Genomic DNA, 16,130 nt, shown 5'->3' on the forward strand with positions numbered 1-16,130 from the left:
TACATTGGTTTCACCCCGGGCAAACACGTTATCTCTCCGGGTAGACATCTACAGGACCACGAAATCATGGGTTTTCCTCCTAAATGTTGCCCAAAGAGCACTATGTGACCGACTCTTGACGTAACGTGCTGAGGACTCTACGGCAGGTGTTGCACCGTATTTGGTGACCCATCAGATTCTGTGACCTGCAGTGTAGTACTCAGATAATTTACTTAAGTAAAAGTATCAATACCACTGTTAAAATACTTAATTACAAGTCCTGCATTTAAACTCCCACTTAAGTAAAAGTTTAAAAGTATTACCAGCTAAATTTACTTAAAGCACTAAAGTAAAAGGACTAATTTTGCAGCAAATCACCCCGATTTGCTACTTTAAGTACGATTTTTTTAATGCAGGATTTTTACTTTTTATTAAGTATTTTTACATTGTGGTATTGATACTTTTACTTAAGTAAAGGTTCTAAGTACTTCTTCCACCACAGCAGATCACAAAATCTGATGGATCACCAAATACGATGTAACACCGGCGTGTTACCAGAGTCTATTCTGCTGAAAAGCTTTTTTTAAAAACATCTTATAACAACTGAACCCAACCATTAATTGATTTTAAATGTTTTTGTTAGAGTTATAGATCTGATTCTTCTTGACAATGCAGTTAAACGTTTTAAACAGTTCTGTATATCAGCCTGCCTTGTTTTGTTTAGAATGGCTCTTATTAAATAACTTATCAAAAAACATTCACTGCTCTGCAGCTAATATAAACCAACTCCTCCAACGCCTCATGATAAGTCTCTTAACACCTGAAGCTGCCATTTGTTAAAATACCTCTTAGATTCTGTTTTTGTCATTTAGGAGACGTTGACTCACCAAAACTCTTATTTTGAAAGCCCCGCCGGAAATAAAATTTTGCGATGTTTAACAGGTTACGTCCTGCACCCCCGCCCCCCAGCACCCCCCTCCCTCACCTCTCAGCATCATCCTCACCCTCCAGCCCCCACCAGACTCTTCCCCTCGCTCACACCGGTAGTTGTCATGGCGATGGAGTCAGCACCGGCGTCGGCTCCAGGGGTTGTTGCCATGGAGATCTCGGTGCGAGGTGCGCTCCCGGTAGTGGAGGAAGACGAGGGCTTCAGCGCGCCGCTGCCGGGGTCCGAGGAGCGACTACTACGGTACCGCCGAGGTGGTGGAGGACGGCGACGCGGGCTCCCGTTCAACCGCGGCTGCTACTACATGCTGATAGTGATCGGGGAGATCGGCACAGAGCACCAGCTGGACAGCGCCAGAGCGCAGATAGAGCGGGGTAAGTGACGGGACGACCCGCCGGTCTGAATCCATGTTTGTTCTCTGTGTGACAGCTGTGATTCAGTGAGCTGCTTTAGGCTGGAAAGTCACGGTAAAAGGTTTAAACCGGGAAACGTCAACAGGAGAGAAATGCTTTGACGCAACGATGGAATAGTATCCATAGGTAGTCATTTGCTGCAGCATTGCACCATGGGACGGCACGCATTTTTCCTATCACCCACAGTGTACTCTGTGTGACTCTGAAATTGCACAGTCAAGTTGTAGATGCAGCATAGGTCTTTTTACCTTATTAAAGCAGTATTTGGGCATGCAGCCAACCTCTGGATTTCAACCAAAAATACTCTACAAGACCGTCAAATCAATAGATGAATCAATAATTAATATTTAAAGATATGAATACATTTGTCAGATCAGCATGTCTGGATGAGTGAAGTCAATCATTTTATTTCCATCCTGCACAACAATGTTTCTGTCTGCTTTGTATCTATTATGCAGGTTTGTATTTTAGAGCAGGTGTGTGTGTACGTGTGTGTGCATGTGCATGTGTGGGTGTGTGTGTGTGTGCGTGTGCAAGTGTGTGCTCGTGTGTAGTGTGGCTGTATTCCTTGATGGGGTGTCATGCACCCTCAAACCAACTAAATAAACAAGCAAATATATGCAGTGCAATATATGCAGGCTGTGCTCAGCAGCTAGAGCACAACAACCTCACACATATTATAAGGAAAGACATATTTTCTGTTTCCTGCTTGAGTCTTATTTTGTCACACTCTGGCATCATTACTCAGCTGAATATCTCAGAGCTGTCTGACTTAAAACCTCGCTCCTCCTCTTGAGGAATTGCAGCAGGCTGCAGTCCTTTCAGTCAGTGTGGGCTGTCTTAAGTTTTGAGATGTAAACAGATTGTTTGGCAGTTTTGAAAGATGTTGCTGTGTGCAGACTCAGAACTATGCTGGTCAGCAATTTTCTGCTGTGCCGTTGCCCCTCTAAGCTGTCCTCAGTCCAGATGATCAATCGCACTTTTAGATGCCAGTCCGGCTCCATAGCAACCCTATCCATCCCCTCTGACCTCCTCTTAGCTCTGCTAGAGACTTTGACAGCTCTGCTCCTCTGTGGTGAGCTTTGTATCACACCCACTCGGCTCATTACAGCATCAATTCTTTGGCCCAGGTCAGTGTTTTAAGTGTGACTCAGTGTGAACGACCTACCATCGACTCTCATTACATGTTAGCTGCAGGGTCCTTTCATAAGTCACCCTCACTGCAGCGTTGTAGTCAAGACCAAAACAAGACCAAGGCTAAAGATCTTTGGATTGTGACTTGTGCAGCTGTTCTCATTATATTCTCATTATAAAATTAACTTGACAATTATTTTTGTTTTAATTGTTTAGTCTCTAAAATGAAATGGTAAAATGTGCACCACAATTTCCCGGAGCCCAAGGTGATGTCATGAAATTGCTTATTTTGTGTGACCAAAAGTTCAAAACCAGAGAGAAAAAACAAAGCCTCACATCTAAGAACCTGAAATCTGTAAATATTTCCATGATAAATGACAATTAACTGATTACTAAATTGTTATCAGTTAATTTTCTGTTGAGCACAAAATCTGACCATTGACCATGTGAGAAGTGCTGCCCTGTCTAGATTAAAACGTACATATCTGGTGTTTTTCTACCAATCTGGCTCTGTATGAAGGTCTAAGGATAGAGGATGTCATACTGCATACCCACTGAGGAAAATGTGGGATTTGTGATATTGGGTTTTACAAATAAAATTGACTTGACTGTTACTGTTGGCTCATGTACAATGAGGATTACCAGGAAACATGAATGTGCTAACACTGCCAGAATGAAGGTTTAATAGGGTCCACTGGGGTCTCTTATGTTATTCTGAACACTTGTGATGCAGAAACTGATACTGACTGATGTACATGACGGCATGAAACACACAGGCTCTTCACTTTTTAAGCCTCGGGCTAACCTGAGCCCCAGGCCACAGAAAGCACCGAGCTTAGTCTTTCACATTTATAACCCAAAGCTTCCTGTTCTTCCCAGGTGAAGGATTCCAACTCAAAATCAGAGCCCAGGGTTAATATAGTCATCCTCACTTATTTGAATCTGATTGGACAAAAGATGTTCTCTCACAAAAGTCCTTTATTCATACTTTTTCTTCTTAATCTTGTTTTTTGGGATCATCCTGAAATTTTGAAGAGCAAATACTGTAAACAACTGTAACAGCTAGTTGATTAATCAATTAGTCAGTTGACAGAGAATTAATTGACATTTCTGCAAAAAAAAAGCTAAAATGTTCTGATTCTGGCTTCTAAAATGTGAATATTTATCTGGTTTCTTTAGTCTCCTATGACAGTAAACTGAATATATATTTGGGTTGTGGATTGTTTCAGACATTCTAAGTTTCATCTTGGGTTTTGTGAAACATTGATCGACATTTTTTTTGCCATTTTCTGACATTTTATAGACACAACAACTAATCAATTAATCAAGAAAACAAAATAATGAAAATAATTGTTAGTTGCATCCCTTGAATAATCCCTACAGCTTGAAAGATATGTTACTTATACAATTTAAAATGTATTATGTTGCTCCGTTGCCCTACTGAATACTCACCTTGCTGCAAATTGGTTATATTGCATGAATGCATTGAGTGATGGGATGTTGTTTGTGTATGTGTAAAGTGATACATATGCACCATCTGTCGTCTTTATCTGCACTGAATCTGAAGTCCAGTTCCTGCATCATGTATATGTGTAGTGCTGTTTGTTTTCTCATAGTGTCCTTGCAACAAAACCACATTATTGTTCCTGTAAAAGAAAATCACTGTTCCTGAGAAAAACGGCTAATCAAACATCACAAACACGTCCTGAGCTGGTGATGCAGTTTTTCCCCCAGGAGGAGCTAGGGGAACATCCAGGCCTAACACCTTTAGACTTAACAGATCTGAAACCAGGAGGCAGCGAAACACAAAATGAGTACGACCGTGATTCTGACACTGAGCTTAATGCTTCTCCCTTCTCACCTCAGACAGTGTGAAGACACGTTGTCCCGACCCGACAATCTCAAAGCTCTGAATCTTTATTAGATGTAACTTTGAAGCAGTGTCTTAACACTTTCTGCTCTATACAGTCTACTGTGGGCGTTCTGCAGCATTAAGCCGCCATAATCTTTTGGCTTCGTCTCAAAAGTTGGAAACGATGAAATATTTTACACACCGAGCTATAAATGACTCATTCAGTAACTGATGAGCTATTAGGTGATAACATATTAGTAACATTTCACAACTCTTTTGTCAGGTGTTTATTTTGGGTTATAAGTGATACTACATATAAAATCTTTTGAATAACAAACTGTCATCCTTTGTAGGCTTCAAAGGTGATAGTAAAGTCCTTCATAGAGAATGATGGCTGTGGTCAGCTTGATTAATATTGATGACAATGGAGTCCAAGGCAAAAAGAATAATCCTCTGCTCTGCCATTCATCTATACTTTACGCTCAGTAGGTATGAAACAGTCATATCTTTGTCATATCTCGGTAAAATTATGACAGTATTTATTGGAATCCTTTTGTAACCGACATAAATCAAAGTCACCCTCGCCACTCTTCTGTGTGAAGGGAACGTTTTAAAGGGAACATTATAAAGTCACCTTACAAGACTACAGAGGATGACTGTAGGATACTAAAACCATTTTGACTGGAGCATCAGGTGGATCACTTTAATGCTCAGGATGTTGAGTCCCCCAGCTTTACTGGCAGTACTCTGGTGAAGGACTTAGTTGCAGGTGTATTAAAGATTCATGTTAACCTGAATGAGTCTATATTACCACAAGCAAACCAAATAATAGAATATTTTAGTCCACCTGCAGTGTGCAAGCTTGTTTAATTCATAAAGTTTGCCCCCCTTTGGGACTGTCTCACCCACCTTTGTGTTGCTTGTCCAATTAGGTGTTTGAGCAGTAATGGGCTTAAATTACTGCCTCCCTGAGGCCAAAAGGCAGAAAACACCGGCTGCAATTAAAGTTATTAAGGGCCACAGTCGTCTTGGATGTTTATTCGCTACTGGCCACAAGAGGCAGCAATAAACCTCTTCCACACTCAAAAACAAACATGGACACACTGCACAAAGGTGAGATTTGACCTTTATCACAAGAAAACAGTATGTTCTGCTTTCACAAAAAAAAGGAGGCTTCAAGAATGAGGACAAAGTGGTTGATTTGGCAGAAATGAATATCTGATCAGTTTCCTCTTCTAATGAGCAGCGCATGCAGCTGCTTCCTAAGTTTTCAGTGGGAAGCATCTGGAAGTGTTTCCCATGCAGCGGATAAGAGGGTCATCATAACATATGCATATAATAATGTGCAAGTCTGGGTGACTCTGTGAATTTGAGCAGATACTGACAACTAAAAGTGAAAAGACAAAAGAGTTTTTCTTGCCACATTAACTTGTATAAAATCAGTCTAATCAGGCTTTTTATCATAAGAGTATGAGCTGAATTGGTTCAATCAAAGTTATAGTCCTGCAACTAACAGTCATTTTCATAATTGCATAATCTGTTGATAGTTAATTAATTTATTAATTGTTTAGTCTATTAAATGTCTATTCAACTTATTTTTCGTGTGTGACCAACAGTCCAAAAACACACAGATATTCTTTTACAATGATGTCAAACAGATGAAGAAAAGCAGCACATTCTCACATTTGAGAAACTAGAACCAGTAAATTATTTCCCTTCCTGCTTGAAAAATTACTTAAATGATTAATTGATTATCAAAATGGCTACTGATTCATTTTCTGTTGATCAACTAACCAAATAATTGACTTATTATTTCAGTACTAAACCGTTATTATGTTTACAAGCCGGGTATAATATAATAATCAATTCTTCATGCATGTAAACATACTGTAGTCTTTGATGGCTGCTCTCTTGTCTCTAAACAGTAAGTCAGTTTTGATGTTTCCCACATTTGCTGTATTAATTTGTTGACTGCTGCCGTCTTGCTGCCGCATAACGAGCAGGTTCAGCTGCACAAATGCGATGGCCTCCTGGTACGAGGTAATTTGCTCCTCCAGGAAAATGCCCTGTCTCCTATAGATGATAACAATGTTTTTAAGTGAGGACTGGGATGACATGAGACTAAAAGGTTGTAATTTCTATTCATCAGGTCGTGCCAAGAAAGACATTTGCCCATGAACGCTAACAAAACACTTATAACAATGACACAGCCTTTCTGTGAAGAGGCTGCAGTCTGCAGTGAGAGAACATTTTCTCCTCAGTTAAGGTCAAAACAAGAGCTACACAGTCTTTTTGTGATAGAGGAGATTTTAGCACAGGGGTATGGATTTGAAAAATTAGAATAATCTAATTTCTTGCTCTTGCTGAAGGAATCCATGAGAGGATGAGATGAGAGAGGTGCGTGTGCATTGGTTTCTATCCTGCTGGACGAGATCTGACACAAGTTCACTCTGAAGTCGGACTCACTGCGGCTCAGTAGGATCTGATAAAGCCGCTGAGTGTGTGTGTGTGTGTGTGTGTGTGTGTGAGAGAGAGAGTGGGTGTGTGAGATGCTGATCAGTTCATTACTGAGTCATTTCTACTGATCCAGTGAACTCCAGTGTATATTTGCCTCTAGTGTTTAGGTTTATGTGGGATCTTTTACTTATTAAAAGATATGGCCAGAGATGTTCTGTACTTTTCTTATTGTCAACAAATCTCATGTTTGGAGCCGAACCAACTATTAATTGATCTACTTGCAAGTATTGTGTGTGTATCCAAAGCCTGATATATTGTATTCCTCTGTGTCGTAGACCTCCGTTGTTGTCCAAAAGCTATTAAAAAGACATCAATGAGCCACACTGCTGCACTGGGTGACATGTTCCTTCACCATGAAGATTACGGGCACGGTCCTCTTGACTTTATACTATATTGTAAATTTCTCAATGAATTTCAGTACAAAGTCAAGAGGTTGTGATATATAAGACAACAAGCTAGCGAAGCTCTGTGCACAGTGGCGTCTGTCTTACATGGAACTACAGAAACACTGAAAACGTGATCGCTGTTAGTCGTCTTTGCAGGCGTTTCTAAACAAACTACCGTGACCGTACTCTTCAGGGCGAAGGAACATGTCACCCAGTGCTACAGTGAGTGATTAAAGTGTTTTAATAGTTTTTGGACAACAACAGAGGTCTACTGCACAGAGGAATATGATATATCAGACTTTTGATGCACACAATACTTGTAAGTAGATAAATTTATTATTGGTTTGGCTCTGCACTTGAGATTTGTTGACAAAAGGAAAAATATGGAAAATAGCCTGCTTCATAAGGTGAGGATGTAATAATAATTCAGTAACTTATAATAAATATTAGTGAGTCATTATTATGTGTTTATTGGCCAGATGCATCTTAAGTGTTCTACCAAAAGGGGTAAAACACTAAAATGCTAAATTTTGTATAGAAATTTTCATCAGTTAAGAAAAAAACAAAGCATGCAGTCAGATTTTTTTATTATGTAAAAATATGGTACGCTGTGAAAAAAATGTAATTACTATATATGTCTAAGGCAATACAATTATATTCGACTATTAACTACTATAGTTGGTACTTTGACAGACAGAAGTTCTTATATATTACAGATCTAAAGTGTGACGACAGTGTTAATTGAGGTTAATGGTACTGAGGTGAAGAATACATGTAGTGCTTTCAGTTTCATGACATTTTAAAAATGGAAAGCTCTGTGCTCAGTGACCTTCCCTGCAGCCCAAACAGAGTTAGAAAGGAGAGTTGAGAGGAGAAGGTGGGAGGCAGGGTGGGAAATTAACTTTAAAATATTAAAATGTGAACATCTACCTGCCAGTGACAGATAAATGTTCAAATTCACCAGCCACTCAGTAGTAAATCATTATTTTATGTCTGAAATCTACCAGCCACTTTCATATTTTAACAGCATTTGGTTGGTGGCTGGTGCTAATTTCCCACCCTGGTGGGAGGAAGGAGATGCTGCAGCAACATCTGCTAAAAGGTCACCTGGAGTTCATTAAAACGGAGAGAAAAACATCACTAACTTGCATGCTAAATGTGTGTTTGTGTCCCAGATTCATCAGATATTAGTCCAACAGTTTTTGCTCAAGTTTCCTAATTACTGTCCTTCACTGCTTCATGTTATTGTCCTCAAGCAATCTTTCTCTTCCTCTCTGGCAGGAATTCGATCCTGGGACGTCGACCTCAACTGCTGCGACCTTGATCAGCAGCTGCAGCTGTTTATAACTCGTCACTCCGCCAACTTCTCCTCCGAGGTCAGAGGTCAGTACAATGTGGTGCTCTTTTCCTTAACTAACATCTTGTGGATGAGAGAATTATAATCAGGTGAAGGTTCTGGTGGGTACGTCTCCTGCTACAAGAAGTGATGAGTCACAAATGAAATATGTAAACATCAGCGACTGCATGTACAGTATTACCTCCATTACTTTCAACATGAATATATAGTAGATATACTGATATTATATCAATACTGGAGTATCAATACAATACCAATATTGTGACATGAGACTAGATATTATATATTTATTGTCCTGAAAGCTGATTTACAGTCAACTGATCTGAGTTTCTGAACTTATTTGCATAAATGAACAATGAATGTCTCTGCTCGTCTGGCTTGTCTGTGTTTGTTTTCCACGCTGGCTATGCATTAATAATAACTGCTCTTTCTAAAAATACACTTGCTGATTAAATGGAGGCTCACTGCTCGTTAGGTTACTTGAAAAAAGCCTCAGAATGCTGACTTGAGATTAGAGCACTAATGGAACAAACAGCCTTACTAACTCTTACTTTCTTACTATGGAAATAACCCAAAATGTCACTTTATCTATATATATATAAAATATTATTTGATTTGATCAAAACTGTCTACTTTATGGTGAACAAATTTACAGCTAAATCAGAAATGCTGCCATAGATTAAAAAGAATTTATCATGCCAACATCATACCAACCCATTTTCTGTTTTAGGATGATTGACGGTAGTGACTTGTACTTAGTGAACATTTAATCCATCTGCATTGCATCAACGCTGAACTATATGTATAATCACCATGGTGACTGCTCATTGAGCTGTGGACCCTCAGTGTTAGGCTTCTTTGTGTGTGTGTGTGTGTGTGTGTGTGTGTGTGTGTGTGTAATGAGGTTAGGTTAAGGTTACGGTTAGGCATGAATTGGTTATGGTAAAGATATTAGGGTTTGGGTTTTGGTTGGGCTGTCCACAATGAATGGAAGTCAATGTAATGTCCTAACAAGGATAGCTGTGCAAACTTGTGTGTTTGTGTCTATGTGTCTGTATGTGTCTATGTGATGTGAGGATTTAGGGCTCAGAGCCCAGGTTGAAAGTACAATAGATGCTGAATTAAGGAATTATTTCAATCATCTGCCAGGTAAGGGCCTGATGGGATCAAACACACACACATACCGGTACACAAAGTCAGGGGAAACAGACAACCACGGGATAGATTATTACTGCACTGGTGGCAAGTGCTAAGCAGCAGCAGCAGTCAGCAGAAAATGACACAGCATTTTTCAGTTGTTAAACAGAGCAAATACTTTCAGATGAAACAGAGAAATTTCTGTGAAACAATAAACATTATTAGTAACCGACTTCTATCTGTCAACCAGTCTTTCCTTCTGGGTTACTTCTAGAAAGAAACACGTCGCTACTCCTGTGAACCAAAGTGAGTCAACTGTTGTTTATTGATACAACCTACAGTGTATATATATATTAGTGATTAATTCCCTCAGGTCTCCTCCATCTGCAACACATTTCATCATTAACATTTGAACACAGGAAAATGGAAATATACAAATCTTTCTTTTTTATTTTATTTTCACCTCAGGCAACAATAACATGTTTACATAATCCTGTATTCGTTTCAGCAAACAGACAGAAAGTATATTATTTTCACAAGATCACTGCATTTAATGGATCTTTGTTGACTGTCTTCAGAGAATCTTTATTGATTTCTGAATGATATATTAGATTTGTAAAGGCAATGTCATGTAAAACAGCACGGTGGTCAGTGGTTCAAGTTCCAACATCCCTGAAGGTCTGACTGATGCTGGGGTTTCTGTGGAAGTCAATGAATGAGTGTTTTTACTTTGTTTGTCACATCTTTCTTCACTAGATGTTTCCTGCTGAATAGTGTCATTAAGATTTTCTGTTGACGACGCGTTACAGTCTGTAGGTGATAAAGTGTTTGTTGTCTTTTCAGTTGTAACAGTGTTCATTATATACTGTGAACCACGCAGGGCTTTTGACCTACCACACACTGAGAAAACTAATTAAATGCTTTGTTAATTCAGGTTAAGGCTCCAGGTTGAATCAAAGTGTTTTGTTAATAGGCAATAGAATGCAGTATTAATACAACATTTAGAAACTATTAATCAGTTACTCGATGGAAGAAATTGGAAACTTTTTTGTTAACTGATTAATCGTTTCAGTCATTTTTTTAAATCATGAACTCAGTTTTTCATTTGTAAGAAGAAAAATATATTATTTCTTTTTTCAAAAGTAACGTATTGTCACTTTAATACAAGGTGTACCACAGAGTGTCATATAAAGAAAAGTCACATGAACTTTACTGTTATCTTGTTTCTCAAATATCTGTAAAACATTTTCATCATTTATGGTCACAGATCATACTGGAGCCCTGTATATTATATATACTGTGTATTATTATTATTCAACATGCAGACTGTACATCGTGTTGAAACGTAACTGTGCGATCAAACAGATAAGGGAGATAATTGAAAATGCCTCATCCCTTTTTAACATTGTGAGGTAGCTGAGGCTGGACGACCGAGGATGGAGGCTGGGAGTATTGATTACACTCATCTTTCAGCGCGGCACACGGGGCAAATCAATACAACTTCAATGGAGAGCAATCCAATGGCTGCAGTGCAGAAATAGATCAAGGGATCACATTGCTTTGGGTTGACAGAAAAATTTCCATAGTGGGAAAATAGCAACAGTCCTTGCTCTTTACTCGGCTGATTTTGGAAACGAGGTGATAAGGTGAAGGAGGGGTGATCAGTTTACTGGGAAAGTCTGGGGGGATAGAGTGTATTGATTATACACTCTCTCAACTAGCTGAGGTGTTCTCAGGCAGCTCATTTACATTTCAGCATTGAGATGGTATCAGGCTGTTTGTGTATGACACTGAGTCAGGGTGTCAGAAGAAACAGCATATAATGCTCAGCAAACCTTTCTGAATTAATAATCTCAGTATTATTATATGGAAACTACTGCAAAGTTAAGTTGATGGTGGCACTTCAAATTCAGTTTACAGACTCGCAATCATTCAATCAACCCTTGAAAGAACATTCAAAAGTGAATTTCCAATGTATATCCCCTTTGCAAGAGAAAATAACAATTAACTATGTATATAGTCTCTCAATAAAAGAGAATTTTAGTTTTGTTATCTAGTTATTTTTCATTGCCAACCCAGGCCTTCAGCTGCCTACTACCATTCCCTATTGCCTGTCTCTTATTTTGAGTCAAGTCTCTATGGTGTTAAACCAGTATGAAAGTTTGTCCTTGATTTCTCTTGATGCACATAACTACCTTCTGTTCATGATTGTCTTCTTTTCTCCAAGGGGCAGTTGTCAGTTAACTGAAGGGCGTTACAGTTAATGGAGGTGTTCAGGGGTGTATGGTTTTTATATTTGTAGATTTAGTCCAATGTTAACTGCCATCAAAACCACTTTTGAGCTGCATCATGATGATGAGAAAACTGAGAAACAGCTTATGGTTTAGTCTTCAACTTAAAAAGCTGCAGGATTCTCGAATTGCTGCCAGCTGACAAGATCATTTGATAAGCTTGGTTTATTGTTCAAAATGAGATTTGCAGTCTCCGTGTGATAATGCTATTGTAATTAAATGGGCAGAATACAACATGTCTAAACATAATTAGTATTCAAAATTACACAATATGCTGTTGAAACCTAACTAGAAATGTGTACATCTTCAAATTAAACAGCACACTGGTCTTAATAAACATTTCTAAGGCCCTCTATACTTGTTTAGAATGAGAAGTATGTTTTCTATTGTACTAGGAAATCACAAGGTCATCGAAACAACACTGATACAGTGTGATTTCACAGTAGGATTTACTGGTTTTGACTGATACCACAAATAAGATTACTGCTGTTTGTCCACAGCTTTGTTCTAATCTCTGCTTCTCTCTCCTCATTAATGTAATTTTAAACCTTGAAAATTCAAATCTAATTCCAGTTTCTTAAGCCCTTTAGCGTCTTCATGGACCATGTTGGTGATTTTGACTGTTTTGCCCTATTGACTATAGATAAGCTACTTTACATTAATGCTGACAAGTAACTAACATACCAGCTTTGTAGCTTCATGTGAATGTTGTTTAAATAAATAGTAATAATAAAGCACCTTTCAAAAATGAGTTGCAAAGAAAACAGATCAAAAGTAAAAACATTTTAAAGTCTTTTAGTAATGTCTACATTTTAATTCCAACGGAAATATTGCATTATTATATCACAACTTATATTAAGTATAGGACATTTTAAAAATTTAAATACATTATAATTAGTTTTTATTGATAAAACATCCAAAATTGTCCTTCAGTGTTTCAATGGTGATCATATTTCATTTAATGGGTACATTCAGTAGCAGAGTGATGACACAGCTGTTCAGTACCTCTTTACAGTAAGAAACATAGTCACTCTTTCCCTTCAAAGCTCTGATCATGTTCACCTGCTGACAAGTTCAAATAACCAAAAAAGGACATGATCAGAGACTGAATGTGACATATCGTATCATACACAGGACTCTTCATACTATGTTTGTCTTTTACTACAGTAAAATCTTCACTTTTACATGAACAGCCCCCCATAACAAATATAGTACAGCAGCCCCTAGTGGTGAAATGTTGTAATGCAGCGATGACTTCATGTTTTTGTACAGGGAGTCTGTCTGTCTGTCTCTACGTCACTCTCTCTCTTCAAAGTCACTCACACACACAATGAAACACAGACATCTGACAAATACAACAACACTTAAATTGCCATATTCCTCGTTAAGCTCAAACAGCCGACTTAAAGCCCCCCTCCACTCAAAAATGGTGTTTTTCTTCTTGTTCCTGCAGTTGGAGTTGAGCTTCACTGTGCAGAATGATGAGTTTGACACTAGAAGTCATATTCATCTGCTGAAAGTGTAAAAGTTCTTTGTGATCACCAAATATCTGAGCTTAAGGTTCATACCTACGAGCATGATTTGTGACTTGTTTGGAAGCCTGTCCTGGTCTTATAGCTAAAATCTTTTCCAAGTGTGATGCAGAAACTTGAAGCCTCCAGTGCACACACACACTGATAATTGACTTTTCAGTGAAGTAGGAAACATCTTGTGTCCAACACTTAAACTTTTGAAATGAAAACATATCTTCATATACATACATACATTCTGGCTTCACAGTGAAGAAGAAGGGGTAGATGCTATTTTAAGGATTTTAACGTGGTAACTGCACTTTTTTTTTGTTGAAAAAACATATCAGCCACATATTACTATTCTGAGCAGAGTATTTTTATGTCTTAAAACATACCCGGAGGGGATCTTTAAATATGAATGCATGCACAGTCACACACACACACTGACTGCCTACACAAATACACAGGCTAGGCCCGGGTGAGATAGGCTATGGATTAGTGTCAGCGATTTTCTCTGATTAACCCTCCCACAAATGTGTGTGTGTGTGCGTGCGCGCTTGTGTCCATGTGCAGTGTGTATCTGTGTGTGTTTGCACTTATCTGACTGAAAATTGCCTTTGTTCATGTTGGTGTTTGATTGAGTTTGAATGAGTGCTAAATCCTGAGTATCAGAGTTCTCACTCACTACTTTCTAGATTTCATAAATGGCTCAAATTTATGGAAAATTCTGTCTACTTGCTGTTTTTATACATCTACCTGTCTACCTGCTGTTTCTAGTCTATATATTCCAGGAACACCACAGAAGCTCTGTCGAGGGAAATCTATCTTTTGTGTGGTTTGAATTTGAATCAGCTGGGACTGCTTTTTGATGCAAAAGGAGCTCTAGTGAGTTATGGAAGGTAAAGGAAGCGCACAACATGAAAAATGACTCACAATATGTTTATCCATTTTTAAGAAAAGGAAAGGGAGAGGATATCTCACACTAGAGGAGACATGTCAGCATCACATAAGCATTAAATGTCCCGCTGTCCAGTCCTGCTCGAGGTACTTTCACTGTATTCATTTTGACTCTGCATATTGTTTGTTTACTGGCTTGTTCCTGAGCTTCTTAATGATTATCACTTTGTCTTATTCATTGTTTATTTTATCTCCCAAACCAGAGCTTAATATGCTCGTAGTGAAACTGAGCATCTTTAACCATCAGTGTATATATAGTTCACAAGTTCACAACATATTGAAAGTAGAAGGTTTGTGTTATTTAAATGGCAGGCTACAGGAATTATACTTATCACCCATTTAGAGCCTTAAAAAGAAAAACGTAGAGGGTCATCTAATGATGCACGCCACACATATGTTTCCCAAAGTCAAAGTGGATTTCCAAATTTATAGAAATAGAAACATAACATAATGAAACACCTCAGAAACGCCTTTAGAAAACAGTGTTGGTAAGGACTGTCCGTTTAAACTAGCACTAACAATGCCACTGGCAAAGAAGCTACTACTGGCCTGTCAGTGCAGATATTTCTTTAAGATGTTTGTTAAACGTATTGAACAAAGCACTGAGAATGCTAATTAGGACTAAAGCAGCAGTTGGTTTATGGGAATCAGACTTCAAAGGTCCAGAGATCCTTTTGAAGGGAGACGTCAAACATCATGTCTTTCTCTCTTGTGTCTCTCTCTCTCTCTCTTAGAGGACGATGTGGGCGGAGAGAAAAGAAAAAGTAAAAGAATCAGTGGGAATAAACTCGATGTAATCATTACGTGTGGATCCTCCCACCTACACACACACACACACACACACACACTCAGACTCACCCACACAGGTTGAGCTCAGTAACATGGCTCTGTCAGGCAGGGAGCTCATGAAAGACAATAGACATCCAATCCCTAATAAGAGGCTTCCAGAACGATCTGCAGTATGGACGTTGTTATGTAATACTGCTGCTCATTCATGAAGTCAGTCATGCTGTTAAGATTCTTTCTGTAACTTTGCTGTGTCAGTCAGTGACCACTGGAGACAAAAAAAAACACACACATGCACACAATTAATTAATAAATAAAAGGGATATACTTTTCAAAAAAAAAAGTAATTCAAGGCTGTAGCTCTATCTTTGATAAAGGGGAACTTTGTCGATTTTCAACCAGCATTGTATTATTACAACGTGGGTAGTATATGACAAATGAACAGTGTTTAACTTCCCTCGATGTTGCCTGAACCCAGAGCTTCTCTCTCATTTGCCAGCAAGTTTTACGTCACCCGGTGGACTTTGGAGATCTGTCTCCGGCTACAAACTACGTCTCCTCATTTTCTGTAGGAGGCCTTCAAGGAGGGTAAAATGTGTGTCTCCCAAAACACTCCCATCTACCATGTTATGCTAGCGATAGGGGAAAGCAATAGTAAAATATCTAAATACTATAATGAATACTAAAATATCATACTACTAAATACTTTAAAATATTAGCATATTTGGAAGAAAACTAGTTTCATGATAGGAAGCCGAATATTGCGCTGTTGAATCAGACACAACAGAGTTAATGCTAATGAGCTTCTCTGTGATCCTAACACTAACACAAACAAACAACTAGCTTTACAATATGATGTGGCGC

The 16,130-nt window shown here is 38.6% G+C and overlaps 1 protein-coding gene across 1 annotated transcript in view; it reads left to right on the plus strand.

The window, feature by feature from the left end:
* The window catches only part of map1ab (microtubule-associated protein 1Ab), an 82,636-nt gene that overhangs the window by 709 nt on the left and 65,797 nt on the right, over positions 1-16,130 (plus strand). Inside the window, exons 2-3 of the mRNA XM_067590441.1 lie at positions 922-1,299; positions 8,509-8,610. Of these exons, the coding sequence (XP_067446542.1) occupies positions 1,032-1,299; positions 8,509-8,610 (370 nt within the window). The 5' untranslated portion in view covers positions 922-1,031. The remainder of the gene's footprint in view (positions 1-921; positions 1,300-8,508; positions 8,611-16,130) is intronic.

This window comes from Thunnus thynnus, chromosome 5 (assembly GCF_963924715.1).
Source record: "Thunnus thynnus chromosome 5, fThuThy2.1, whole genome shotgun sequence".
NCBI lineage: Eukaryota > Metazoa > Chordata > Actinopteri > Scombriformes > Scombridae > Thunnus > Thunnus thynnus.